Source organism: Anopheles gambiae, chromosome X, assembly GCF_943734735.2.
Source record: "Anopheles gambiae chromosome X, idAnoGambNW_F1_1, whole genome shotgun sequence".
Taxonomy (NCBI): domain Eukaryota; kingdom Metazoa; phylum Arthropoda; class Insecta; order Diptera; family Culicidae; genus Anopheles; species Anopheles gambiae.
The window spans coordinates 7699704-7726848 of record NC_064600.1 but is presented as its reverse complement, the minus strand read 5'-3'; the positions used below and the strand labels follow the sequence as shown (position 1 = coordinate 7726848).

The window sequence follows — 27145 nt, the reverse complement described above, 5'->3', positions numbered from 1 at the left end:
ACAGACTCTCAAAAAGCAAAAAAAAAAGGAAACCCTCCGTACGACAAACACTTTTCCGCGCGTGCAGAAGAACCACAAACGGAGCACCGCATCCTCAAGGGTTAGGGCAGATAAATCAGTGAACGAAAAATTATCTGTCAATAACGGCCGAGGGGTTTGGCTTTTTCGTTCGGTTTGTGCGCGGCTGAGAGAGCCGGTTTTTTTTTATGTTGTTGCTTGTGGCCCTAACCTTCCGCTAGCCCTGGAAATAAAAAAGGGTGTCCTTGCGTCCTCCCCTTCCCACCCCACACAAAGAAAAAGGTTTGTGTTTATTTACATTTTACTCCTCGCTGCAAAGGACGATGTTTTGATCCGGTTGATAAAATACGACCAATTGATGGTGCTAACAATGCAACAAGCGCTGTTTGGTCTTTGTTGGCGGGTTTTTTTTTTTAAAGGGAAAATGAGATTAGAGAGAGGGAGGGGAAGTCACCCCCGGATCATATCCCCTGGCTTGACGTTTCTGTCGTGACATGGGAGACGGCCGTGCTTAAAAAGGATGTGCTTACAATTATTGTGATATATTTGTGTTGTGTCCTTTCCCACACACGTCCGCTGGTTAGGTACAGGAGTTTATTATAGCGTCCATTTTTATTTATATACCTTTTATAGTTTATACTTTGCATTACTTTTTTTTTACAACACTGTTCACTCATTTCACCAAACTTATTGTATGTTTTGTTGTTGTTGCATGTTTGCTTCATTTGTTTTATCATTACGTGTTTGTTGTAAGTATAGTTCAACAATGTATGAGTGTAGCTGTAAGTGTGTTTGTGTGTTTTTTTTCACTAATAATAATATTTATCTGATTTGACGATATCTCTCGCACGAAACAATGCCACCGCAACTGTTGTAGCCTCGTGGGGCCGCTTGATGCCCTTGCCCTAGCCTGACTGACCACACTATTTGCTGTAATTATTATTCCACCATTTTTGTTTTGCCTGTTCCCTTCGAGTGTTCGAGCGCGACGCCTCGATATATAGTGTAGCTGCCAGAACCTGAGAGAGGCTGGGCAATCGGCGTCAAAGTAAGCTAATAGAGTTGTATTTTTACGCCTTCGTACGCATTGTCTGCTCCCTCTTCGCTCGCAGTTTGAGTCCCGAACGGGGAGCAAGGCAAAGCACGAAGAAAATCCCTGCGGTAACAATTTACATAGAAATTAATCATCATTCCACTCCATCAGCATCTTCATTATCATCATTCACGCTCATCAGCAGGCACACTCCTGCCGGGAACGGATGGAGAAGGTTGCGCGTCGTTGCCCCATTCTCCGTGCAGGCATGCTGGTTCAGGAGCGCCTGAGGGCAGGATAGTGTACCAAGAACAGGCTCCGTTTTTGGGGAGGACGATTCGGTCGCCATCATTGGATAGGGTTAGCCGGCCGCATCTCTGAAGGTAACTGGCCCGCCCAAAAAGGAACCAGGTGTGAAGGGAAAAGGAAGAGGGATGCCTACTCGGCACCATCCACGCACGGACTGTTGGCGGGCGCACAGTGCTGACCGATGGTCTGCTGGTCGAGTTGCTGAGGTTGCTGCTGCTGCTGCTGCTCTGGATCCTGCAGTATAGTGGGCAGGTAGCCGGTGCCGGTGTAGGGCGCGGACAGGAAGCGCTTGGTGTGGGCCTGCTGCAGAAACGAGTACCGCACCGTCGGACTACTGAACGTTCCGGAAGGCATCAATGGCGAGAATGCCGACTTCACTGCAAAAGATGGTGAAGGTGTGGGAACACTTTTCACACACACACATACACACACACGCATACACACATATATATTGGCGAAGTTTTAGGGCACGAGCACAATAAGCTGTTCGCGGTGGTTCCTGTGCCGGTACAGACCAACCTACCTGATGGGGGAATGGAGCGCATCGTCACCGCAGAGCATCGCCTCCATCGCCTGCACGACGTCGCCCCGGTAGCGCTGCAGCAGGAGCTCCACCTCGCTTCGGCGTCGATTCGGGAACACTCTGGAAGAGAGAGAAAGAGACAGAGAGAGAGAGAGAGAGAGAGAGAGCAAATCGGGCATCAGTACGGTGATGGTGAGGGTGAGACTTCCAAACATCCTCCAAGCCCCGGTACTTACCGCAGCAGCACGTCCACCGGCGACCGTTGGCTGGACGCTTGGGAGGCACTGACACCGAGGGCCTGCTGGTACTGGGTAGCGGCGGCCGGCGGCTGGTTGTAAGGCAGAAAGCCGGTGCCACCGTTCGTGACGGGGACGAGCGTCGCCGCCGGCTTCGTATATACATTCGCTGGGTCCTTCTTGAGGCTCAAGTTTTCCGGCGCGATCGAATCGTCCGGCGTCGAGTCCACGTCCAGGTCGGACTCGGGCGAGCTGGGCGGCCCGGTTTGGCTCGGCGACTGTTTGTCCAGCGGCAGGGAGAACAGGGACGACTTGTGCCGGGGGCTGCTGGGCGACGATTCCGACTCCGTCTCGTGGTCCGTCTCGGTTGATATGCGCTGGCGCTTCGGTCCTAGAGGAGCAGAGTTTGGGAAGCGTGGACAGAACATTGCGATGAGTTATGGGTTGTGACGAAATGTCATGGTGATGCATTTCTGGTCTTGGAAGAGACGTTCAATTGAAGCCTGAAGAGGAGGTATTCTATTCTACATAGAGACATTAAATGATGCTTATATGTATATCATCAGAACTTCGAGACAACTTCTTCAGATACTTCTAGAAAATGTGTAGACTGTGATGTAGTATCCTTGTTTCTCCTGGAACAATAAGTAAACTCTGATCTATTATTGATAACACTTGTAGACATTAAGGTTCTTAGTTTTTTCCTCTATGAGACATTAAACTTGTAAGGTGTTGTATGATCATCTGAGACATCCTTCTCTTTTTATCGAGCAGAGAGTGTAAATTCTTCAGAAATAATGAACAATCCTGTCAAACTCTCTTAACGACACCTCTTGTTTAAAAATTTTAGGTCCTTATAAGGGATCCTAGGACCTTATTCATATTTCAGTATTCATGTCCATTCATCCTACCCAACAAATCCGGCACATACCACTCTGCCCAAATAATTATTGGAACTTTCGACAAAGCTTTCATCACTCAGCCTAGGACCCAGCGGTTCGGCTGTCACAGCCTCTAGCGACGAGATTTCGTGTTCAGTGTTTACAAAATCTCACTTTCCATGCCTGCAAAGTTGTAGGTCGTCAGTCGAAAATTCGTTCAAATAACATCATCGCCCCCTTAGCGGACAATCAATCACGCGCAAACGATGCCACCGCGGGACATTCAGCTTGGATGATGTCAAACAGTCAAGCCGTCAGAAGCAAAAGTTCAACCAAAAGCCTACCGAGCCAGGCTCTCCTGGGTCAATCTCGGCCTCCGGCCTACAGTGCCCGGGATCAATTTTCACCGACCCGACGAAGAGCAACAATCTTCGGGGCTGTTGTAAAGCAAGTCCGCACTCGAGCGAGCGAATGTCTTTTAAAATCGTTGCTTAAGCAAATATTGACATCCGCCGAAAAAACTGAATTTCTGTCCAAAACAATGGAGTGGAGTTTCAATATTTGCCCGAAGTAGGTTATTTATGTTAAAATAGATGGGCAGCGCAAGCAACACGGCAACCGCAACAGTGTGTACGTCCGGGAAGAGGGCAGTCCGTGAAGAAGTCAAAATAGTGCCACAGCACACCTTCCAGCCGCGCTAACACGACGGAGTGCCTACTCGTACGATAGAGTTTCAACCTGTGCCAGCGTCGCTAGCTGCAACAGTAAACACACTTGAGCGAGCGCAGGTAAAGTAGACATTTCCTGCACGCCCCCTCCGTCCCTCATGCACGGTCCGGTTGCACGGCGTACGTGGTGACACGGGAGAAGCCGTGGCCGGATTGTGAACCAAACGGCAGCAGCAAAAGAGCAATGTGCGTGCGAGTGTGTGTGTGTGTGTGGAAAAAAATGTAATCATTCCAGATGCAACAGCTTCTGTTTGTGTGTACTGCCGGGGCGAACCCCTGGACGACGTGATGTGACGGCCCACGGCGATACTTCTCAAGTGGGTAGAGGCTCTTCTCGCACAACAACAACAACCGACAAAAAAAGAAAAAAATAATATACGGAAGGGGGTTTTGACTACGAATGTCAAATAAATGGCCCAACAGCCCCCGGAGGCTTTCGTCCCCGTGTCGCTTTGCGCTTTTGTGTGTGTGTGTGTGTGTATGTGTGAGGGAATGTTGATGGGATTTTGTGAGCTTTGTGCCCTCCCGTTCCTGTCACAGAGCGGTGGCTGATGAAATCAAACAAATTCATTAACTGTATTTTGTACCTATTGTGCCTATTATTGCCAGGTGCGGATACTTTCGGGCCAACCAGACAGGGGGGAGGGGGGCAAACGTGTGGGAATGGAACGAGAAGCGAAGATTCGTTTTGATTCGATTTGTTTGACCAAAAACGACAGCACTTGGTAGCGTGTGTGTATGTTTTTTGGCTAGGTAAGCTCTTTCACTCTCTATCTCGTTCTTTCTACCTAAAGGATGCGATTGCGGAGTGATATCATTTTACCTACATTAGCTCGTCATCGGGATTGATTTTTCGAGATCTCGTGTACCACACACTTATGGCAATGTGGGGTAATATGGACATATAGCACGGGTGTTGTTTTCCGTCTCAAAACTAAAGATTGTGTTTCGGCGGCTTCAAGCTTAAACGTATCATTGTTTTTGCTACAAGAACATCATACTATCAGGGAATGAAAAACAAAATTTTCAAACCTGTAGATATTAAATCATATTTCAATGACTTAACTATCGTCTGAAAGCAAACAAGACCAGAGGTGCAATAAAATCAAAATACAGGAAATGCATAAATAGCAACTATCCAAGCTGACATTGAGAAAAATAAATAAACTGCTTAAATTAAATATTTTGTAGGGTGAACAAAGTAGGATCTGAGCATTAATTAGATCTAGAAGAACATTGATAACTCATGTTTTGAGATTTAAGAGTCATTCAGCCAAAGGTCACTTTTCCAACCGTTCCATCTGCAAAGGATAGCTTCATTTGTTTTGAGAGCTCCACATACGTAGCTAACATATGTCTTTCATCTTTCAATATTTCTTGTACAATCTGTCCCCGAGTTACGCGAACAAAGCGTTCTCGAGACAATCGCTTAACTCGAATGTTCTCGTGAGTCGAATATCACGGGTTTCAGCCAAAATATAATCGAAATATTGTTATTTTCGATTAAATTTAACAAACTCTTAAGCAATTAATATATGAACACATATAAACTGTCAAAACTAAAAACTTGCACAACTCGAATTCGCTTAACTCGAGTGTCGCCTAACCTGGGGAACTATAGGATTGTATATACAATTTTATAATTCTATAAACAAATTGGCCCAGATTATGATATCGCATAAACTGTGAAGAAATCGAGCATTTAGCTCACGAACCACGATTGCATATGATCGAAGAGGTTTAATTTTAGCTACTTTGAATCATTTTAAATGACTTAACTTCGATGAAATCATCATCAGATAGAACGTAAACGTTCTGGCAAATTTGAGCTCATTCTGTGCAGACGGTTTAGTTACAATCCAAATATTAAAAACAACAAAACATTCAAAATGTTTCAATGTTTTACAAACATTATTCAAATCAGCATTACCTTGGAAAGAGTAAAAAATCTTTGCTCGTTGTGCTTAAATCTTAAACAATCGTAGGAAATTTAAAACTAACTTGGCTTTATAATTCACTCTTTTCAATCGATCAATGATCATTGGAACCAACCCTGCCCTGCTCTCGGAATGGAAACGGCTCAGCGATAGTGTATGCTCTTGGCAAACACATCAATTACACCGTTCCGCCATCCCGCCACCTTTGCTCGCCCGGTCGCCCGGTGGTTTGACATTTGTGGTGAAATAATTGCCCGGCACCGGTCTGGCACAATGGAACCGCTGCCGGATTAGCGCATCCGGCCGACGTAAACATGTTGCTGAATTTAATCAGCTAAATTTGTAAGCCCCTTGTCTATGCAGCCCCGAACGTTCACGTACGTCAACCATCTCCAAACAAAAAAAAAAATAATAATAATAATAATAATAATAATACCCCCTTCTCAACAAAACTGTACAACCCAAAAGCCCATTGTAGGGCATTCGCACGCGTGAATTGCAATATCGGTGAAGTGTAATTAACTGGTGGTTGAGTTTAAATTTGTTTGACACACTGCTGCAACAAACAAAAAACGGAAAACTCCCATTGGTATTGACACATTCGCCCATCGTCACCAGCGCGCCCCTCGCAAGTCAACGCTTGACGCTGCCAAACGCACGCACTAAGCCGGCTGTGTTTTGCGCTGTCCGATGCCCTCGAGCCCTCCCTACTCCCTTTCCCCCAACGGCCCAACTAATCGGCCCGTGTGCCCGGAGAGTGTGTGTCTCCTGTTTCCCCTTATCCTCGGTTGCAAAAGTGTAAAAACGCAAAAACCATATTGCACGGATCAGTTTAATTTCCGTTTGTCGCGGTAACGCGGCCCTCAAGCCGCACCAAAACGACCAAAAACCACCACCAGCACCAGGAAAATTCACCCCACACTACGCCAGCGGGCAATGAAGGGCGATGAAGATAATTACTTTCCATCAAATCATCACCATAAAATTGAGCGCACGCACACGCTAGATTAAGTCTCGCTCGGGCTGGCAAACGGGTGGGCGAAGGGACAAGGGAGCATCACACACCCGTTTTAGCGGGAAGCCACAATCCGCCGCCACGCGCTGAGGTTAGCAATAGGGGAAGGATGGGAAAAGGGATAAGATAAAGGATGGAAAGCGAGCGAGCGAGCGTGTTACAGATGGTAGAAAAGGAAATAAAATAAAACACCCTTTTTTGCGGGTGTACTTCTTGCCTGGACCGTTCCATTGAGCGAAGCGATAGAAATTGAATTAAAATAAAAACCTAAAAATCCGGCAAAAACTGTGGAAAAAGTGCAAAAAAAAAAAAAAATGTGAAGCCACCTTCCAGCAGGTTCAACGAGAGAAAAAAAAAAACACCCGCCAACCAAATTTAATTGGAAACCACGGCACAACTGATCCACCACCCGCAGCAAAGTTTGGCATGCCTCCTTGGGTCGGCAAAGTCACCCCCAGCTTCCCCTCCCGGCTTCGCTCACGCATGATTTATTTGTGGAAAAAAATTTTGATCTCCATCCATTCATCCCCATTCATCCCCATACCTCCCAAATGCCAGCAATTTCGCACTCCGGTTTGGTATTTCAATTTCCATCCACACAACAACAACAAAAAAAAACTCTCCCCTCCACCTAAAATGCTCCGCAAGTGCGACCGAACCATCAGCACACCTCGGCATCTGCCCCTGGCCAACGGCCGTAAAGCGAGGTCGTCTCCTATTAGGTAGAAGCACCCAAAATTGAAAACATATTTCATGAGATCATTCATGTCGGGCCCCCGTTTGCCCCTGGCTCCTGTATCGCTCGCTGTACGGTGGTATGCGCGCTTCTGTGGTGCTTTTTTTTTTAATAAGATCGATGCTTTTGTTGATTGAGTTTCGAGTGGAAATTAAATTGTATCCCATTTGCCACATTCAACCAGACAACACGGCACTTCACCGGGCAGCAGGGCACGGGCGACTGGATGCCGAAGCAGAGACAGCCACAGTACAGTTGCTCCTCGGGACCGTTTGGGAAAGGCGAGAAAAGCGGGAAAGAATGAAAGAAAAAGACGGATACAACACAAAAAAAAACTGAAAGCGGTAACGACGAGTGGAAGAATTGGAATTGCAGAAGCAGATATTTCGAATTAAGATAAACTGTCTTTTGACAGTAGAAGATCGGTGCCATTCATGCCTCGCTCGCTCTCGCATTCCCGCTCGGGCCGAGCTCGGCGCGCTTCGTGAAAGTACCGGCCCCGGTATGCCAGGGGTGGCAGAACACTTTCGAGCACACTCCGTAGCGTCCGAAGGTTCGTTCTTTCGCTGGAAACAGGGGCGGAGAGGTGGGAGGGGAGTGCAAAAGGAAATGTAATACCTCTTGAACGGCTATTGTGCTAACCGAGGAAAAATAAGTACTCGCTCCGTGCAGTATAAGGGATAAGGGATATTAAAAGAAAGAGAAAGAGAGACAAAAAAAGAAGAAACAAAAAATGAGAGGAGGGAAAAATCTGCATCCCTGTATTGGAAAGCATTGGCAATATGGTTTGGTTTCCTGCTTTTATTTTTTTTTTTATTTTTGCTATTTATTCTTTCCCACTATACTGTTACCTCTCGCTCTCTTCAACTTTACCCTTTTTTTACTTCACAGAAGCAAAAAAGAAAAAGGGCAAAAAGATGAGCTGCTCGAACAGTACTGAATGCACAGTACAATACCAGCAGCAACAGCAAGCAACAAAAGTGCAGGAAAGGTTAAAAGAAATTAAAAAAAAAAAGGAAGCACTCACGCACACGCTCGAGTGCGTGCCGATCCTTGTGCGTTAGGGGCTGATTAAAACATTTTGCATTATAATTAAACGCCGCTCACACACACACACACACACACACACACACACACACACGTACACACGCACATACACGCACAATTGGCTACCGAGCGAAGGGTCATTTACTGTTAATTTCTCCCTTACCGTACGGGGCGGAGTTGTTATTAATTATTTGTGGTTTAATGCTTTGCCATCCGAGTTTACCGAGCTTCCGGTTGCCTCGCCCGTCGCAGAGGATTAAAAATCGATTCGAGCGAAATGCGAGCACAGATCGCACCTTATTGCACGGGGTGGGGGTAAGTCCTGGCGGAAGCTGCGCTGCATTCGACACTGAACGCTTTATTGCATCCCGCCTCAGCGGCAGCGCTCGCCATCTCGAAGGGTGTTGCTGTGGCAGGAAATAATGACTTGCAACGACATGGAAAAGACGTGCCGCGCGGTTGAGCGGTGACACTGTTACGCCGAAGGGTGCGGCTAGTGCTGGAAAGTGGACGCAAATTGGGCCGTTTTTTTGCGCCGGCTGTTTCCTTTTTTTTTGTTTTCGTTTTGTTTAGTTGCTTCAGTAATGTGTTTAAAGGCGTTAGATGAATGGCATTTTAGAGCAATACAATAGCGTAAAAAGATTTGAGGGGGGGTTGTAATTATGGCTAGCGATACGGGCACATTAATGTAATTAAAAACTATTATTTAATGACTTTTGAAATGCATAGTTACACTAGGCACTTAAATGCCATGGTAACAATCAATGATAATTATGGTTACTAATTGTGGAAGTTATGTAAAGTACAACTACAAACTAAAATCATTTTATTATTTTCGTTTTGTTGGTCAAACAGCTATCTTGTATCGAGGAGAAACACTCAAGCGTGTGGCAATCAAGAGTTTGAATAACCACTTATAAGTGAAAAGAGTTATTGTTATAAAAGGCTTTTGTTGCAAACATATAAAACTTAAAGAACCTCATGTATTTTTGTTTATTTGCAAAACAATGCTCTAAAGCAGCGAAGTCAAACCCATTTGACCACGCGGGCCAAAATGCTGCTTAAAATAGTTTCACGGGCAGCAACCTAGTATTTGTATGATATTAAATGATACAAATATCGGATCGTTGGCATTTCATTTCATGTTGGGAAAACAGTTGCGTTAGAACAGTAAAAACTTTAATGCAAAATTAATTATATTTGAGCCAGCTAACGAGATTAGGTACGCAAAAATAATGGCAATGACTAACTAGGTTGATTTCTTCATGGTAGAATAGTAAATTTTATGTTGATATTGGCGTGAATCTCCTTTCCTGTGAATTTTAATAGAAATTCCCTTTTACAATGGCGACTAAAATTAGAGCTGTAAGCTCACCTGTATTCTAGTCAATTTACTTTGATGCTGCCTCATGAAAAGCTTGAAATCGGTCGTAATATCCTATCAACAGTAATGCGTGTTTTAGCTGACGTCTGATTTCAGCTGATTTTTCAACGTGTTGAAGAAATGTAATGTTCTCAGCAAACACCATGCCTAAAGTGAAGGTTCGATCTGATACTTTCTCAAAACAATATGACAAACAATTGTCAGAGCTTGCGTTTTGTAGATATTTCTGTTGGACGAGTAATTTTGTTAATTTTTCGGAGTCTTTTTCTTACAGAAATTGGCCCTGTTGGTCACCAAGTACCCTGATTAATGCACACATGTGTCAGTTGATTCCATAAATTAACGATGTTTTATGAGTCTAAAGCTACAACGTTTATTTGTTTTGTTAAACGGTTCTAGAAAAACAAATTATACTAGCAAAACAGTTTATTCTTTGTAATGGGAGAATTATGAGGGATGATTATGATTCAATGCTCGATTTCAGCAAAATACACATTTTTGGTTTTAGTTCTATAACTCTAACATATTTTTTTTTTTGAAAATTCTTATCTTTTTTGTGTATATGGATGGAGAGAAAACAAAGGAACACGCCGATAAGGTTTACTGACAATTGATAATGCCTGACAATTAGTAGATAAATCTGCAAAGTTTTAAAAGTACATGTGTCTGGCATTGATTGATTGACCTGTACTGTAGAAGCATAAATGCAAAATATTTTTTTGGTCAAGCGGTCGCGGGGCACACCGAAAGACTTCCAAAGGCTTCCAAGGGCCAATAGTTCGACATCTCGGCTTTAAAAGATCTATAGGGTAACGAATCGTAAATAAATCTCTCCATTTTGGTTTGTAATTTTTGCTTTTTCTGGATAGTTAGTCGAGTTTTAGAAGAAATGATATACGCACAGATATTTGAGTATGCGTCTTTACTGTCCCTGGAACATTTGGACCTCTCTTTTGAAACGCGTAAACCTATTTTCATGTAATATCCGAACAATTTTAGTTTTGCTTTTGAATAAACGAAGGCACACTGTTGTATGTTTGACATGCCTGACATTCAAGTACGCCATATTGTTTGCTCTCATTGAAACAAACGCGATCACTAATGATCGGTGATCCCAAACCTAGACACATTATCAAAGTGCACACAAAACGGCAAAAGAAAGTCACCGGGGTGTAAACGGTTTCGCGCAATTGTACAGAGGGCGCCCACCGACCCGATTGTACCGGCAAATCCGGCGAGTCAAAACGCCAATATGCCAGAGCAAAGCAGGATGCAGAAAACAAAGCGGCGCATATTTTTGCGACGCCTTAATTGAGCCGAACCCTCCTGAGCGGGGCTGCGTTTACTGCGCGCTAAACAAACCGTGCGATTAGTGCAGGTAAAACCACACTAACACACGTGCGCCAATTGAAAGGGCATGGAACATGGAGGATGTATTGATCCGCGCACGGTCACGCAGCCATGCATTCGCACACGAGCACTAGCGTGGCGTGTTTTGTTTCCGTTTTTTTTCCTGTTTCCCGGTAGTAGCGAACGGATGATTTGATTACAAGAAGGAAGGGCGTGTGTGTGTGTGAGGGAGAGAAAGGGAGAACACGGGTAGGGAAAAACAAAATCAATTAAAATCCACACACAAAAGCGATCCGGGAATGTGAGGCTTTTGTCGAGGTTTTGTTGAATCCTGCAACACAAACACCAGCGAGCGAGCCGGAGCGATCCACTTCAGGCCGCCGATCAGCGGCGGACGACGGGGCAGGGGCGCTCGCCGTCGAATCAAACCGTTCGCTGGAATGAAACCCGAACCCACGTGTAGAAGTGGATATCGAGCAGACAACTAATGCCAGTACTGCTGCTGCTCGGCTGCTGCGCCGGGACGGGAGATTTTGATTCTAGTGAAATTGAACAAAAAAAAAAGCACACACACACGGACAAAATCGAACCCTCTCGAGCTAAACGCCAGCCAGCAAAAACGGTTGCTCCGTCCATCAATGAATCTAATTGAAAGCCAAGTTAATATGTGCGTGTGTGTGAGAGCGTCTTTTTCACTTCTTTCCAGCTGATGGGACGCTTTGCAACGAACGGTTTTGGGCCGGATCCGAAGGTTTTTTTTTTCCCGTCCAAAAACCCGGATCGTGTTACACCCTCTCCCCCGTCGGGGAAAGGACGCTGTTTATTGTAGCGAAATTGAAGTACGGGTGCGTTGCTAGCTTCCTTTGGGCGGCGAAGGAGTCTGCTTGCAGGTAGCAAGTTTTAATCCAGCTTTCGATACAACATAATAGAAAACGATTGGATAATTGCAGGTTCAGGGCACAAATCACGCATAACGCATTGGTGGGTTCTCAGGATGCAACGTCCAAGCTACTGGCCCTCGGAAGAGAGGTGGGTAATGGGAACCGCCCGCAGGAGGGACCGATCGGGACGGTGTGAAATCGATACCGAGGTGCAATTAAAAGACCAATTGCAGCGAACACAAACAAGCAACGTTGTCGGTGCGTTGTTCCCCCAGGCATTGTTGCATTGGCGTGCTGTTGGCTATTTTTCTTTCCGATTTGATTTGCTCGCTGCGCCACAATAGACAATAGACATTAAGGCTATTAGACAGCTTTTGATGCGCACTGGGGCGTCTCATGCGGTTGGGCGCGATTGTTTGCAGCGATAAACGAATAAATGTTCAGTAATGATATTTTCTCGGAAAAGGGCAAAGGAACCCTTTCTTTTTTTTGCAAAGGATGCGCGAAGAAGCAATGAAAAGGTTAAATATGATTCACAGTATTGATAGGATACTGAAGAACGCAACATTTTCAGAACATTTCAATGTATCTCTATAACCACTTTAGATTCATCCCACAATCGAAAATTGCTTTTTTCGTTGGAAATTCGAAGTTATTGAAAATCCTCGACAGTTCTTCTTTCTCGTGGTGCAAAACAAGGAAAGAATCGCTTTCTTATAATCTCTCTGAGGCCACATTGCATATCGAAGAAAAGTCTCATGCTCCGCTTGCGAGAATCGAACTAGCGTCAAGTCAATGGGGACCTACCGTAGCCCGACTAACCACCTGAGCTACGAATGACCTACGTTCTGCGGTGCGCCAATAATCGTTTTGATTGCTCACACACGCAGTACGAGTCGGATGTTCGGTGGCTTCTAGGGCTTCGATGTTTTAATTATGCGAGATGAGATTTTGCCTTGAAACTAATATTTGCCAAATAGAACAGAGAGGGGGAAAAAACACACCAATCAATCAAATCATTTCTGTGTGTACTTACCGGGGCTGTCCGGTTCGCTGCGATTGGGTGAGTAGGCCGAGTGCATGTGCTCGGACCGTAGCCGCTGCACGTCCGTGTCTGTTTTTAAAAAGTAAAAACAAGGATACAACACAGAGCATTGCAATAATTTCCGCATTAGTTGCTTCGCTAGAAGACTCGACGACGAATGCGATCGCTTACCTGCGTCGGCCGATGTGTAGCTGTGGTGGGTACCACCACTTTCCGCATCGTTCGGCGGCGACGGTATGCCACCGTGGAACTGACCGACCGACTGTACCGAGCCGACCGAATCGCTCGCGGGCGTCTGGCCAACGCCGTGCACGCCGGTCGTCCCGTACAGCAGGCCCAGATCGCGCACCTCGTTCTCCTCCTGTGCCTGCTGGCGGCGGAGTGCGACCTGCCCAACAAAAGACCCCGTAAGTTTGCTGCCGAGCGTTTTGGCATGCGTTAAAGCGGCGGTACACTTACCTGGGCGGCCATCACTCGCTGCCGTTCCGCAATCAAGGTACACTTGGCACAGACACAGTCCCGCCAGCGACAGTAGCGCTTGTGTCCTTTGAGGGCGCTCACCTGATGGCGTGGCGCGTGTACACGCGGCGCGGGAGAGAAAGAAAGAAAACATAGAATTGGCGTTAGTGTGATTCCTTGGGCGGACAGAGCGCGCGCGACAACTGCTTATTGTACACCCAACGCAACATTGGACGAAGCATGGGAGAAACACAAATGGTGTACAAAAGAGAATCTTTTTTTTTTTTTTTGTGAAACATTTGGGGCAGGAATTTAGATGATAATTTGTTCGTTCAATGTACCTCACGAGTAATTGGCACAGGGTGCCTTCTCGGTTGATTGGTGGGGTTACTATTTCCTTGCCTCCAGTCTGTTTGTGGGTTTCTTTCCGTTTTACCGTTTTGCCCCCTTTTGCACACAACTGCACAGCACCTCGACAAAGTATTTGCTCCGGATGAGCTGCGGCCAAAAGCATACTTTTGAGGGGCCTGGACTAACTAGGAGTAGGACTTTGGGTAGGCTATCCAGGATAGCCGAAGTACCTTGGAGCAAGAAGATGTCGCAAAGCTGAAGCAGGAAGTGGGAGGGATGTTAGATCCCGGGCTCTCGAGGCTCTTCGCTACTGACAGATCACTTTGGAGCTCAAGATGTTGAGGACCAAGTCCTAAACGCTTCATTGTTTTGTACAAAAACCAAACGGCCTGATCGGCAAAGACACTCGCGCAAAGCGCCTAACTTGAGAGTTTGTTTTTGTAATGAGGGAGATGATTTTGATTTGTTTTGTTGGTGGTTCGATTCTGTTCGGGTACTGTCTGGTACTAGGGCTTGCAGTTGGGACGCCTTCACTTACCACTCCATGGTTGCGGCACCGGGCACACTTGGGCGTGCGTTGATAGCGTTCCGAGGCCGCCCGGAGGAAAAACGCTGGCGGCAGCGCACCCAGTACCGGATGTTGCTGCATCAGGTTCGACATATCGACACCGCTCGGCAAACTCATCCTGTGTGTGTTTGGTGATGATCGTTTTCCTTCAAACTTCCCAACCAAATGCACGCGACGTTACGTTTGGATAGCTCAATGCTCCTGAGTTGACCTACTTTCTTGTCAACTTGCACCCTATTACACACAAATCTTACGTCTTTCACGGTTTAAACCACAGCAGAAGCACGGTACCGAGCGCCAGAAAGTGATTCGGAAAAAAAAACTTCAAGTGCCCTTGCCAGGGAGGGACACACGTGTGGCGTCCGACGCCACGATGCGTGCACAACTGAAAACGGCACGGGTTTGCAACTGTTGCTTCCCAACGTACACAAGTCACACACAGCACACACAGGGCACATTCAACGCACACGCTACACTGTCCACCAAAGCACGCACCAACGTACGACGACCAGCTGGAGATGATGACTGCTGCTGCCGAGCGTAACACATTCCTCGCCGAACATTCAAAAGCAACTGATTCAAAATTGTTTCAACAATTGCCACATCCCCGTATCTAAGCGCTAAGAGCCTAAAAATCGGATAAACAAATAGGGAAGCGCGGTACTGCGAAGGGGCGGGCGAAAAAAGAAACCGTTCCTAGCTCTCCCCTCTCCGCTGGGCCGGGGCAGGGCGAACGGCGGGGGACTACAGTGCACGGGCTGAAACAGAAGCAATGGGCTACAGATAAAAGAATACAACAACAGCAACAGAGGAACGAAAAAAAAAAACAAGCAACAGCAACAACCACAAGGCCCCGGCAAAACCCCGAAGCCATCCTCCAATTGGTGGAAAGCGAAGAGTTGCCAAACGCTGTTTTGTAGCTGTGCTGTTGCAGAAACGGTCGGGTAAGCGTGACAGCTAGTCGGACACACGCGTGTCGTCGCTCGACCCGTTGGCGGGACGGAGACGACCGGTTACGCCCGTCCTGCAACATTGAAACGTTCCCTAAAGGTGAATACAGTGTGTGTGTGTGTGTTGTGTGCCTTATGGTTGGCGGAACGACGAGAAACTGTACGCAAGGGGAGCCACATCTGCCCTGCCACTTTACTTTCGCGCTCTTTCTCTCTTTTTCACCGCATTCACGCTTACTTTGGTCTTGCTTGCGCAGCCTGCAGTACATAGATGAAATACAATTATACAACTCAGCCAACCAAAAACCCAAACGCCGGCCCAAAGTCCTGGGAAATATAACCGACCACACACACACACACACACACACACACGCGCTATACACCATGTATCCTTGTTAGTGCCGGATGGGAGGGCGTAGGACGGCGCTGCGATGCTGGCTGGGCGTGAAGCGGGTCATAGCCGTTTCCAATTCGTGCGCGTGTACGATCGCGCAACGTTTTGCGGACGAGGACGCAACGTTTATCTGCTTCCCTGCCCCCTGGGAGAGGAGGGCACGGGGGCTCGCTATTATGTATCGACACGATCGGAAACACTTTTGGATGGATCCTTATTTAGTAGCACAACATTATCGATCCAGTTGAGTATACGACTTTCTCTCTCTCGCTCTATCTCTCTCTCTCTCTCTCTCTCTTTTACTTTCTCTGCTGCTCCAGTTTCGAATTTGCACCACATAGCGTACGAGAGCGTGTGATAGCGTTTCCAGGATTATTGTGCCCGGTTTCACCGTACAAGCGCACTTCACTTCACAGCTGCAAACTATTACACACTGTATCATTATCTAAAACTTTAGCGCTGTTTGCTATTGTTGTAACTAAACACACAAACGTGGAGATTAAAATTCCAGGTACCGTGAGTCCAATGGGCAGGCAACACACGATCCGCGCCCGGCGTACGGATCGGGGCGCATTCTTGGGATGGAAACAATATCCACGTGCGTAGCAATAGAAATGAAAATGTACATTTTGTTCTAATAGGATCATTCGGCATTAATACCGGTCTGGTTTAATTGGGAATGAACGGTAAGGAATCGTTATAACAACACTATCATTTGCGATAATAACACAAATAAGATAACTTGTGTCTCCCTGTATCGTGGAGCATGGTGGTGTAGCCAGGCTGGGATCTATTCTCCCATTGCACAAAGTGTTGTCAAAATACAGAAATTAACTTGTTGTCAAACGAGATGTTGGGATTTGGACAGAAGAAGAATCGAAGATATATGAAATCTGTAAAATGTTGCTCACAAAAACAAAATTCTACAGAATATCAAATACTAGAAGTTTTTTTTCGAGTTGTTACGTTCAACGATTCGGCTTAAGCTTCTAATGATAAAATTGGATATCTAGAGAATTGGCGCCACTCTTGCATATTATTCTGAAAAATTGAAGATTCAAATGATTACAATATGCAAATATTTTTCGTGATATATCCAGACTATGTCAGGAAATGCTTTCATCGTTGCAAATGACTTGCTACTGCATTCAAAAACTGTTTCTATTCGCTCCAGTGACATAAATTGGCTAGCTTTTAAGGAAATAATGTCACGTTGATAGCTTCTAGCAATAACTGGTACGATGCGGCTTAAAATTCTTAATGACTAAGAGCCTCTGGAATCCTTTCACCTCTGCACTCTCCGAATTTAGATGATTCTACGCGGGGAAATACTGTTTAGTTCAACTGTATTGGGAGTATGATCATTGGATTTGGAAGATGTGCAGTCAGCATTAGATATAGCCAGGATATTACGATGCTTCTTTGGTCGTATAAAAACTACTTCCATTATTGAGGTGTGGAAGGTTTTACTCTAGCCAAATACAGCCTCTTTTAAATTAACTCAATTTATAGTATACTGAGAAATTCCACCTTAAAAGAGCACAAATCGCGTTTACACGCGCGTTTGAGAACAGAATTGAGTTTATGAAAACCATGCCGGGCCGGGCACCTTTCTAACTTTAATATTTCCTTTTCAACAGATATCAAGCATATTGTACAATAATTTCTGGAACTTTCGATCTTCGGGAATACAGGTTTCCAATTTTCCATTTTATGTTCAATCCAAAAAACACATTGAGTTCTCATAATGGCTAACTAGGACAACACAACTGAAGCTAGATGATTCACATCTCATTGCAGTTGATGAAACGATGTAACAAAACCTGACAACTCGGGACTTAATTTAACCTATAAGTTTATCAACGTTTGAATAGAAAAAAATAATATGGGAGAAAATATAATAATATTTACATGGAGCATTTGCACGTAGCGAAATATATTGTTGCTGTATGATGAAACTTTCATGTAATAACATTAACTCACAAACAACCAAATCTACCATTATGCGCAATAAATAATGTAACGCAAACCGGGACTGTGTTTGAATGTGTTGCAGAAACTTTTCGCGTACGCCCAACGCCCTAACGATGGGTACCTCGAAGGATAAGAAAAGCGGGACAAACCCGAAACCCGGTCCGATACGGTACGAGATCGAATCGAGCACAACGCCGCGGCAATGGTTCGATGTTGGACCATTTTTAAGGAGTGGCAAGTGCCCGGATATGTCCAATTTTGCCACATAGAAACCGACCACGGCTGATTGGAGCGTGCGGGGCCGGTTCGAGCCAGCCATCCCTACTTCCCATCTTACCTGACAGCCCTTTCGCTCCAAGAAGCTGCCAGTAGGGTGGGCTGAGAGGTCAAAAACAATAACCAGTCAGTCAGCCAGCCAGCTAGCCTGCTATATTATATCCTTGCCATCTGCGTCACATTATGCTACAGTACAGCGGCTAAACGGGAAGTAATATATTTTTATGTTCGCAATAAATGGCAATTCGGTCGTGCGGGGTTGGTTAACGGGCGAGCAGTCTCGGCATTACTGTATACATGTGAATGTGCTTCGGCATCAAGGAACCCCATTTGCATGTATTCGAATTCATATCCTTTGCCGGAAAAATGAAAGGCAAGAGAAATGTCTCACAAAATGCTCCAATGTATAGCGACATGGCAGCTGTGTAATGTAAGCAGGTAGGCAGAGCACAAAACCTTCCAACAGGATAAACACGCACGCTTATCCTGTGAAGGCATAACCCACCGCCAACCGAAACGGCAGGACGAAAGTCCCAGGCAACCCAGGCTCCCGCCCGCTAGCTTGCTTGCAATAGTCATGCAACAGAATATCAATGTACTGTTGCGGAGCAGAGCGCGGAGCGAACGGAGCGGAGTGGCGGTCCGTGTGCGCTCGGCCCGAGCGAGACGGCACGAGGTGCGACTCGCGCACCATGCCGGAGCATCCGAGCGGTAGCGTTCCAATCAAAAAAGAGGGCGTGTCCGGCGAAGCCGAGCTTCGGCGTCCTTGTGCGGTCCGAACAGTTTCAACCGCACACTTTCCGCGCGGCAAGGACTTACAGCTGCTGGAAAGTGGAAACAGTTTCCGGCACCGGAACCACTCCCGGTAGTGCGCGGGAGAGGCCGGTACCCGCCCGACCGTTGTCCGTTGTGTACATTATATGGTACAAAATCGGGCCTTGGCAACTTCACCAATGTGTCGCCATTGGAGCCAGCAGTTCGGACAAGGCAGAGGATGGGGGGAAACAAGTCGAGGAGATCGGCCAACAGATCCTCTCGACCGTATATTTTCACTTTATAACAGTGGAGAGCACACAATAAGCGCACAATGCCAAAGTGCTGCTTTCGGATAGACTTGCGAAATTGCCGTTGTGTTTGCCGTCTAGGGGCGTCCGGGCAGTCAGCCAGGATGTGCAGCGGCCTCCACGCGTATAATAACCATTTGTAGCTATAGTCTGCGCCTGCGATGGTCGTTTGCTATGCTGGAATGCTACACGGTCGCCGTGGGTCGTCGCTTGTTCCGTGCATTCCAACGCACGCTCGTACATAATCCCTGTACGCTGTACGGGCATTCGCTGACTACATTGTTTTATTCTCGGATTTTTGCTCTGCTCACTTCAAACGGACAAGCTGGTTATTGATTTCTTTTGATAATCCACTTCAATTCCATTGCAGTTGGCGCTGGATGGCCATAGGAACATGCGATTTCGGAGAGTTGTTGCTGAAGAATGCGATGCCGTAGCTGTTGTTATTTGTTCAGATAACTTTAGATTACATTCATTTAGTCGTAACTATCTAGTAGTCTTCAGTTTTGATTAATTGAAAATGTGTCAAACTTGAGCACCTCATTCCAGCAGCCACGTTGTGATAAGAACTTTCCACTAACGATGGGTTACCCTTTGGGTCATATAGCTGTTTGTTTATTTGTTTGACATCAAAAGTAGAGAGTGACACGATCCATAACAGGCTATCGGGCTGTCACTGTTCATTTAGTTTATCTCCATCACACGCTCATAATGAGTCGATTAATTTTCGGACACCTTTTGCTGTTGCTGAAACTGACCGGATAGTGGTCAAAAACAAAGACGGCTGACAGCTGGGGACCGGTGAAGAATGGTCCGGCGAACCGGATGATCTATCGAGAGGCCGATGATGAGACTGATTACAACACCCGTATTCTCACCTATTAGTGTGCCGGCTGTGATACCATACGACACGCTTTGGGAGTTTGGGTTGACAAATAACACATAAAATAACTTTTGGAGCTGTTCGAGTGTTCACTTTTGGATGGAGAGTTGTATCGATGAGATTCAAATAAAATAGGGAAGACATTTGTTTGTTAGCAGGGATAATAACTACTGTAAAACGATTAACATAAGTACATATAGCATCCAAATCGTTTATGTTTTAGGTAATCGGCCCTACAGCATATAGGTACGGAAATGGTCTCTGGCCAATTGTAGATGTTGCCAATGTTGCTATCGAAGTTCACAGCGCTGTTATAGTATCGTCATGCAAATATCAAACACAGTATCTATAGAATTGATTAGTAGCGACCACTAGTGGATACGAATATCTCTAAGCTGGCAATGAACTTCGTTTAATTGTCTGCGATATGTGAATAGAGCATATTTTTGCAAACATATAAATTTTGTGTGGCATTTGCATAAACATTGGAATAGTTTGGATAATCAAAAAGCGAGTTATAGCTAACTTTATTTCTTTTGTTTCATTATAAGACTAATTACTCTTCTGTTTGATAGGCTGTGAGGTAGCAAACGGCATAGATATTTTACTGGATATTATATTTTAACTCGGAAAACCCTTCGAACATGCTAGCCTGGGAATAAAGTTATGAAAGCTAATATTCATGATTTTATTTGATTTTATTAGCTCGAAGTCTATTGATTGCTGTAATGTTCGTGTTTTACTTGAGATTGCGTCTCTTTGATGTCGCACTAGACTGAAGAATGTAATAGAAATAAGAGTTGATAAGCAGTAATCGCTCATTATTTTGATGAACCATAATCGAGAACTCCATTATGTCTTTTTATAACAACCGAAGTCAGTTATGTAGGCTGGCTATATTTAAATATTTCTTTTCATCCACAGCGCGACAGTCCGTCGTGCAAATGACCAGTCAGTTTTAAGTCATGCCTGGATGGAAATCGAAGAACCTACTTCTGGCTTTTAGAAACCATCGCTTCGAAGCATATACCCGTACCTAAATCTGTCCTTTCATGCATTTTGATGTGTTCGTGTTTACTCGGAACACGGATTTAAAACACGTACTGAACCTTCCCAAACATATTTCAATTATAAAACTTATCTTAAAAAAAACTGATATATTTTTTCTTGAGGGAAATTTAAGGACCTACGTGTACGAGCTTCGAATATTCCAAATTCTTCAATGAATGATAACTCTCGTTGGCTTAGGAAAGGTGTACATATTCTATTATAGAAATGAATTATCATCCTTAACAGACAACCGTGTATTGGGTCGTCAAACAATGAAGCTAGCCCATAAATGCCGTTGTAATCGATTCTAACATTGGAAAAAAAATATCAATGAACCCAGAAAGAGTCCTCCTCTCCGTTCTGGAACGCACGAGGCATATATTATCGATTGTCGGCTAAGCATTAAATGATATCGATTTTAATCTGTCGTTCGAGTACATTTTGATGCTTTAACTCTGATCTGTTCAACTGAGTTGTATTGGGTTTTGTTTTAATTAGAGTTATTAGTGTCATCTGCACTCTTAGTTTTGTTTTATCAATGATCCAAAACGATATCTTGCAATTAACAGCTCTTATGTTCATTAGGCTAAGTTTCTTTTTATTACTATTTCTCAAATGATGTACCGGTTTGTCCATTTCCGTGTTTTCCGATCTTCTTTTACTTCAATAAATTTAGCTGTTAATAGTGCGATTTTACATTTTTGGATGACATTAATTTTGGGAAAATCTATAATGAGCAGCCTATTTAAGATTTAAGAGAAGTGTATAAATAAAACCGAAAAATCAACTTTTCGATGAGCAACAGGTATGGTAAATTGTCCCTCCGACCCAAGAAACCGCTCGCCAGTAGGAAAGTAAACCTAGACCGAACTCCTAGAGCTTGTGAGCAGCTTCCGTTGAGCTTTCGTCACCAAGTTCATTTGATGAACGCCGATCCTTGCAGGACGCACAAAAAGCTTCCGATGAACCCTGGCTTCATCTCATGAACGCTCGCAAGAAACATCTGGAAATGGGCAACTTGACGTATCCGTGGACGCGTAAGCTCCGTTCACACCAAACGCACGTTTATGGCAGAAAATAAGGAACAGGAGTGAGGCACCCAACACAGGACCAAGTCAGGCTGCCATAAAACCGTCCACTTCTCAACACGCGAGCGTACGTCAACGTACGCCGTAGATGTGGTCGGCCTGGTGCGTCGGCGCACCGTAGTAGCACGCAACAACATTTGCGTGAAAATGCTGCTAGCATCCTGCTAGTGTGTGGCTGCAAGGAACTCACGTAAGGAACAAAGCGAACCTGTACGCAATGTCGGTGCCCCGAAACGCAGTGTAAACAGTGATCCCCAACGGTGCCCGCGTTTCGATGCTGGAGCAGCAGCTCTCCAGTTTTGGTAGGTGCTGGTGGTCGTTGGTGGTAGGAAAGGCACATCAAAATCCTTAAAAGCCTGTTTCTGGGACTTCCGTATGGGCCAGGCCCCCCTCTCATACGGAATGGAATTCCAAGTGTATGTGTATGTTGGTGCATGTGTGCTTGTGTGTGTGAGTTAAAAGGGGGGAGGGTAGTGGATAGTCGCCATCAAAGATTTACATCGCTCCGCTGTCAACTCACCCTCTCACTGTTTGTGTGTTGTTCTGACTTCTGGGCTTTCCAGTGAGTAAATGGCAACAGCAACGTACTGGAAAATCGTGCACAATCAACGTAGAGCAAAGCAGCACCGCAGCCCAAGCGTATCCGGTGTTGGCGGCCGTCGTCCTGCCCATCCTGGACGCATGCCCCGATGCGGAATGACCTAAAGCACCCGGAAGGCTCGACCCCCTGCGACAATGGTGCAGTTTCTGGAGGGTGGTGGCAGCGGTAACCAACTGGACATGAATGGCGTTAACATTGCGGACCGTCTGCAAGGTAGGGGGGACCCCCGCTCCAGCCATCTGCAGCCGAAGTAAACACTACTGTTTTCTTTTTTTCTTTTCTTCTTTTTCGCTTTCTTCGCAACTCAACACGTTGGGCCGTGCAGCGCACATGGAACTTACAACATTTTTTGGCTTAGCATTGGGATTTGTGGCACTCATCTTGGTGCTGTTCCTGTACGTCCACAAGATACGGTGCTTCGGGGCGGCCCCCCCATTCCTGCCGTTCGACGAGCAGCTGCGGGCGGAGAAGACGTTCCACCGCATACGGAACCGGTTCGCGTACGATGGGAACAACAGCTCCGACTCGGAGGACGACACGCTGCGCCGGCTCAAGCTGGACCCGTGCGGGGCCGGCTACGGCGGGGGCGTGGGCGTCGGCGGCGGTGGCAGCATCTCCTGCTACCACGCGAACGAGGCCGTCGCCGGGCTGGACCAGTCGGTGGTGGCCCAGTATCACAGCTTTAACAAACTCCTGTCCGGGGGGAAGCACGCGGCCAGTCGGCACAAGTCGCGCGACCCGCTCGCGATGGCCGAGGGCGGCAAGATCGGGATGCCCCACTCGAGCAACGACTGCAGCTCGGGCAGCTCGAACGAGGGCAACCTGGACTACGGTGGGACGCGCCTGTCGCTCGATGCGCACCTGAGCAACGACCGGCTGGCGGCGGGGGCGGCCCCGGCCCGGCTGGACGGGCGGCTTACCGGGTCGGCCGAGCTGAAGCTGCGGTGCGAGCCGCCGCTGCTGCCCGAGCTGACGAAGGAGAGTGACCTGGAGCGGGACCCGGTGCCTGGGTACCGCAAGAAAACGACCAAAGGGGCAACGAACGGCAGCCGAGGGGAGGGGCTGGTGGTGGCGGCGGCGTCGACCGCCGGCAGTGTTGGCATTTGCTTCGACAACGACGCGAGTGGCGAGCGAACCAATTTGAAGTGTAGAGCGTTTGGGGAGGACGCGTTGGCGGCAGCGCCGGCGGCCAACGCGTCCACCATTGTCGGGTACGAGCAGGCGGCGTCGTCGCTAGCGCAACAGGACAGCCTGGACGACGTGCTCAGTCTCAACAATGATGTAAGTATCGGGGACGGCGTGACCTTTGACATGTCTCTAATGCCCCCCCCCCCCTATCACAGTGTATTTTAGTGTTTGCCAATGAGCCACTGTACGATACCAGCGATCTGAAGTCGCTGAAATCGGACGCCGGCGGGGCGGTAGTTCCCGGACCGGCCGGCTATGATCAGCCGGCGGGGTCGGGGGCCCATCCGCCGGCCACCGGCTCGAACGGGACGCTCGAGATCTCGCTGCTGTACGATGCGCCAATGCGCAAGATGACGGTGCACGTGCTGCAGGCGCGCGGCATTGCGTCGCGCGGCGACAAGGGCCAGCTGACGCACACGCAGGTCCGGCTGCTGATGCTTCCGGCCAAGCGGCAGAAGCACAAGACCAAGATCCGGTCCGGCGAGTGCCCGCAGTTCATGGAGAGCTTCCTGCTGCACCGCGTCAACCCGGAGGAGGTGAACTCGATGGGGCTGCGCATCCGGGTGTACGGGTGCGAGCGGATGCGCCGCGAGCGGCTGATCGGCGAGACGATCGTCAGCTTCGCCAACATCGACCTGGAGCTCGAGACGAACCTGTGGCTGCCGCTGGAATCGCGCTCGTCAAGCACGGTAAGCACGGCCCGTGTAGAAGAATGCAGAGCAGGGCTTGATTGAAGGATGTGTTTTTTTCTTCTTCTTAAAATTGAACGTAATTCCGTGCAGGATACGGCTTCCACGAGCGATCTGCTGAGCATTGCCCGGTCGGACAGTGCCGGGTCGACCACCTCCATGCAGCATGGCGGTGTGCCGGAGCTGCTGCTCGGGTTGGGCTACAATGGCATTACCGGGCGACTAACGGTGGAGGTAAGATGGTTTTTATGAGTTCGATCCTTACTAAAAATCACCACCAAACGACATCTGTTCAATAGCTGACTTTATGAGCACTCACAGGCTTATGGATCTTTTAATGTTCTTCAAAACTTCAGACAATTTTAGGAAATATTCAGAATCAGCAAAATGCTTCCAAGAACTGGCTCAAATAATTTAGTGTCTTAAGAAACTCCAATAAGGAAAACACTCCAACAAGTAACTAGTTGGAATGACGATAGCTTTCAGGCTTCTCCATAAAGTCTCTAACTCCAAGAAAAAATCTTCAACGAATGTCTTCATTCTAATAAGTGTAGATATACTTACGAGGCATCAAACAAAAGATATCATTTCCATGCTGAATGCTGCGGTCTAGTATCTTATTCAAGGACCAACTCCAATAAGAATTGTAGGGTTTCAATAGGAGCACTATCTACCCATCAAAATTAAAGTCTTTAGATGTGCTACTGGAAGAGAGCTATCGTATGTCATTATGTCACATATCAAGAATCAAGGAATCAAGACTCTCAACAAGACAAACGCCAGTCGTTGTAGAAGTTATTTGTTGGAAATTCTTCTTCGGACATTCATAAAATTACTTTCAATTACTGCTTCAAGTCCTCTGCTAATGCAAAGAATCACTGCTCGGGTCATTCGATAGGGTATACACTTCTGCCTACTACAACAGATTATGAGACTCAACTTTCAGTAAGGTTCTTGGTTAAATTGTCATCTCACTGACGAACCAACTGGGTATTGAAGGGGCCAGGACGAACAAGAAACATTTAAGTATTGTGGCGTGTTCAAGACGTATTGCCAGGAGAGACGTAGTTGTCCAAGTAGTTGATAGTCTTTTTGAGAATTAGGTCCATGATGGTCGGTTCACTTCATTCCCAAAACTCTCCTTCGTTGCTTCATTACTTAACCAAATATCTATTGCAGATCGTAAAGGGTAGCCATTTTAGGAACCACACGCTACCCAAAGTCCCGGACACGTACGTGAAGCTCTGCCTGGTCAGCAGCATGGGCCAGGAGATTGCCCGCGCCAAAACGTCCACACGGCGCGGCCAATCGAACCCACTGTTTAAGGAAACGTTTATCTTTCAGGTACTGTGCGCCGTGCAGGTGTCCCTGCATCCCTACCTACACCCAGACACTAACGAAAACCTTCTCCTTTCCTCCTCCTACCAGGTGGCAATGTTCCAGCTGAACGACGTGACGCTGATCGTGTCGGTGTACGCGAAGCGCAACATGAAGCGCAACGAGATGGTTGGTTGGTTTAGCATGGGCCTCAACTCAAGCGGCCCGGAGGAGATGATACACTGGAACGAGATGCGCGAGTCCAGCTCCCGGTCCGAGCTGATCACCCGCTGGCACGTTCTGGTCGACTCCTGATTTTAAATTCCCTTTTCCCTGGTTGGCCGGCGAACCGGGCCGGCCTGGCCGGTGGAGCGGTGGGGGAGCCCTGGAGCTGAGGTAGGCGCGTTCGTCTGCCCTCGCTTGCGAGCAACAAAACCTTTTTTCGCCTAATCACGCGCGCACGTGGGTGGCACACGCCGGCCCTCTCCTCCAGCACAACCCTCCCCCACCCCCCCCAGGCACGTCCGGCACGCTGGCACCTGGTTCGGAAAGGGGGGAACAATGCAATTGGTTTTTGAATTTGGCGGCACGCTTGGTGCGGAATCGAAGCGCGCCCGAAAGCACTTTCGCGGAAAGTGAACAAGTGAACAAACAAACAAACAAACAAACAAAGAAACAAAACAAAAAAATATTGGAACAAAGAAAACAAACAAAAAATATTGGAAAAGGCCTCCAGCAAGCCTATTTTATCTCAATTCTTTAATATTCAATCCAATTATTGATGTAACTTGTCAAACGATCGGTATTTTTACTTTCTCCGTCGGAAAACAAAGTTTGCATGGTATTTATTAAAGTGGTAATAAGCTAAACTGTGGCGTTGTGGTGTATTGTGCTTGCTTGGGACAAAACAGTTGAGAAACAACGGACAGTTCTGGAGAGTTTCTGTTAGCGCGAAGGATTGCATTTTGCAAGGTAAGTATTGTTAATAAGTCTTTCTTTTCATACACTACTTGTTGATTTGGTCCAAGACTGAAAAACGCATTTTCTTGGTTCTCTAAGGTGTACGTGGCTTCCAAAGTCATCGCAGTTAAGGACCTAATCCCAAATAATTCTACCTTTAATAGTTCTGCAATCTATGCAGATCTTGGAACTAATGCTGAAACTATTTCA

General features: G+C 46.7%; 2 protein-coding genes across 4 annotated transcripts; one reads left to right on the top strand and one right to left on the bottom strand.

Moving 5' to 3' along the window:
* Positions 1-603: 603 nt before the first annotated feature.
* On the bottom strand, positions 604-15414 carry LOC1271814 (doublesex- and mab-3-related transcription factor A2). 2 transcript variants are annotated; one of them, XM_310668.6, is made up of 7 exons: positions 14472-15399; positions 13583-13684; positions 13295-13511; positions 13115-13192; positions 2120-2510; positions 1884-2003; positions 604-1766 (listed from the first exon to the last, which is right to left on the bottom strand). In XM_310668.6, the coding sequence occupies exons 1-7, from the start codon at positions 14616-14618 to the stop codon at positions 1490-1492; spliced, it is 1332 nt and encodes a 443-aa protein (XP_310668.5). In that variant the 5' UTR covers positions 14619-15399; the 3' UTR covers positions 604-1489. The 2 variants fall into 2 exon arrangements, with proteins under 2 accessions (XP_310668.5, XP_061504876.1); XM_061648892.1 differs by having other exon boundaries at positions 1555-1737; positions 14472-15414.
* A 6822-nt stretch (positions 15415-22236) lies between these two features.
* On the top strand, positions 22237-26844 carry LOC1271815 (uncharacterized). Of its 2 annotated transcripts, none has more exons than XM_061644995.1 (7): positions 22237-22482; positions 22744-22994; positions 23107-24062; positions 24125-24658; positions 24752-24892; positions 25838-26002; positions 26087-26844. In XM_061644995.1, the coding sequence occupies exons 2-7, from the start codon at positions 22916-22918 to the stop codon at positions 26288-26290; spliced, it is 2079 nt and encodes a 692-aa protein (XP_061500979.1). In that variant the 5' UTR covers positions 22237-22482; positions 22744-22915; the 3' UTR covers positions 26291-26844. The 2 variants fall into 2 exon arrangements, with proteins under 2 accessions (XP_061500979.1, XP_061500983.1); XM_061644999.1 differs by having other exon boundaries at positions 22237-22596.
* The last annotated feature ends 301 nt before the right edge of the window (positions 26845-27145 follow it).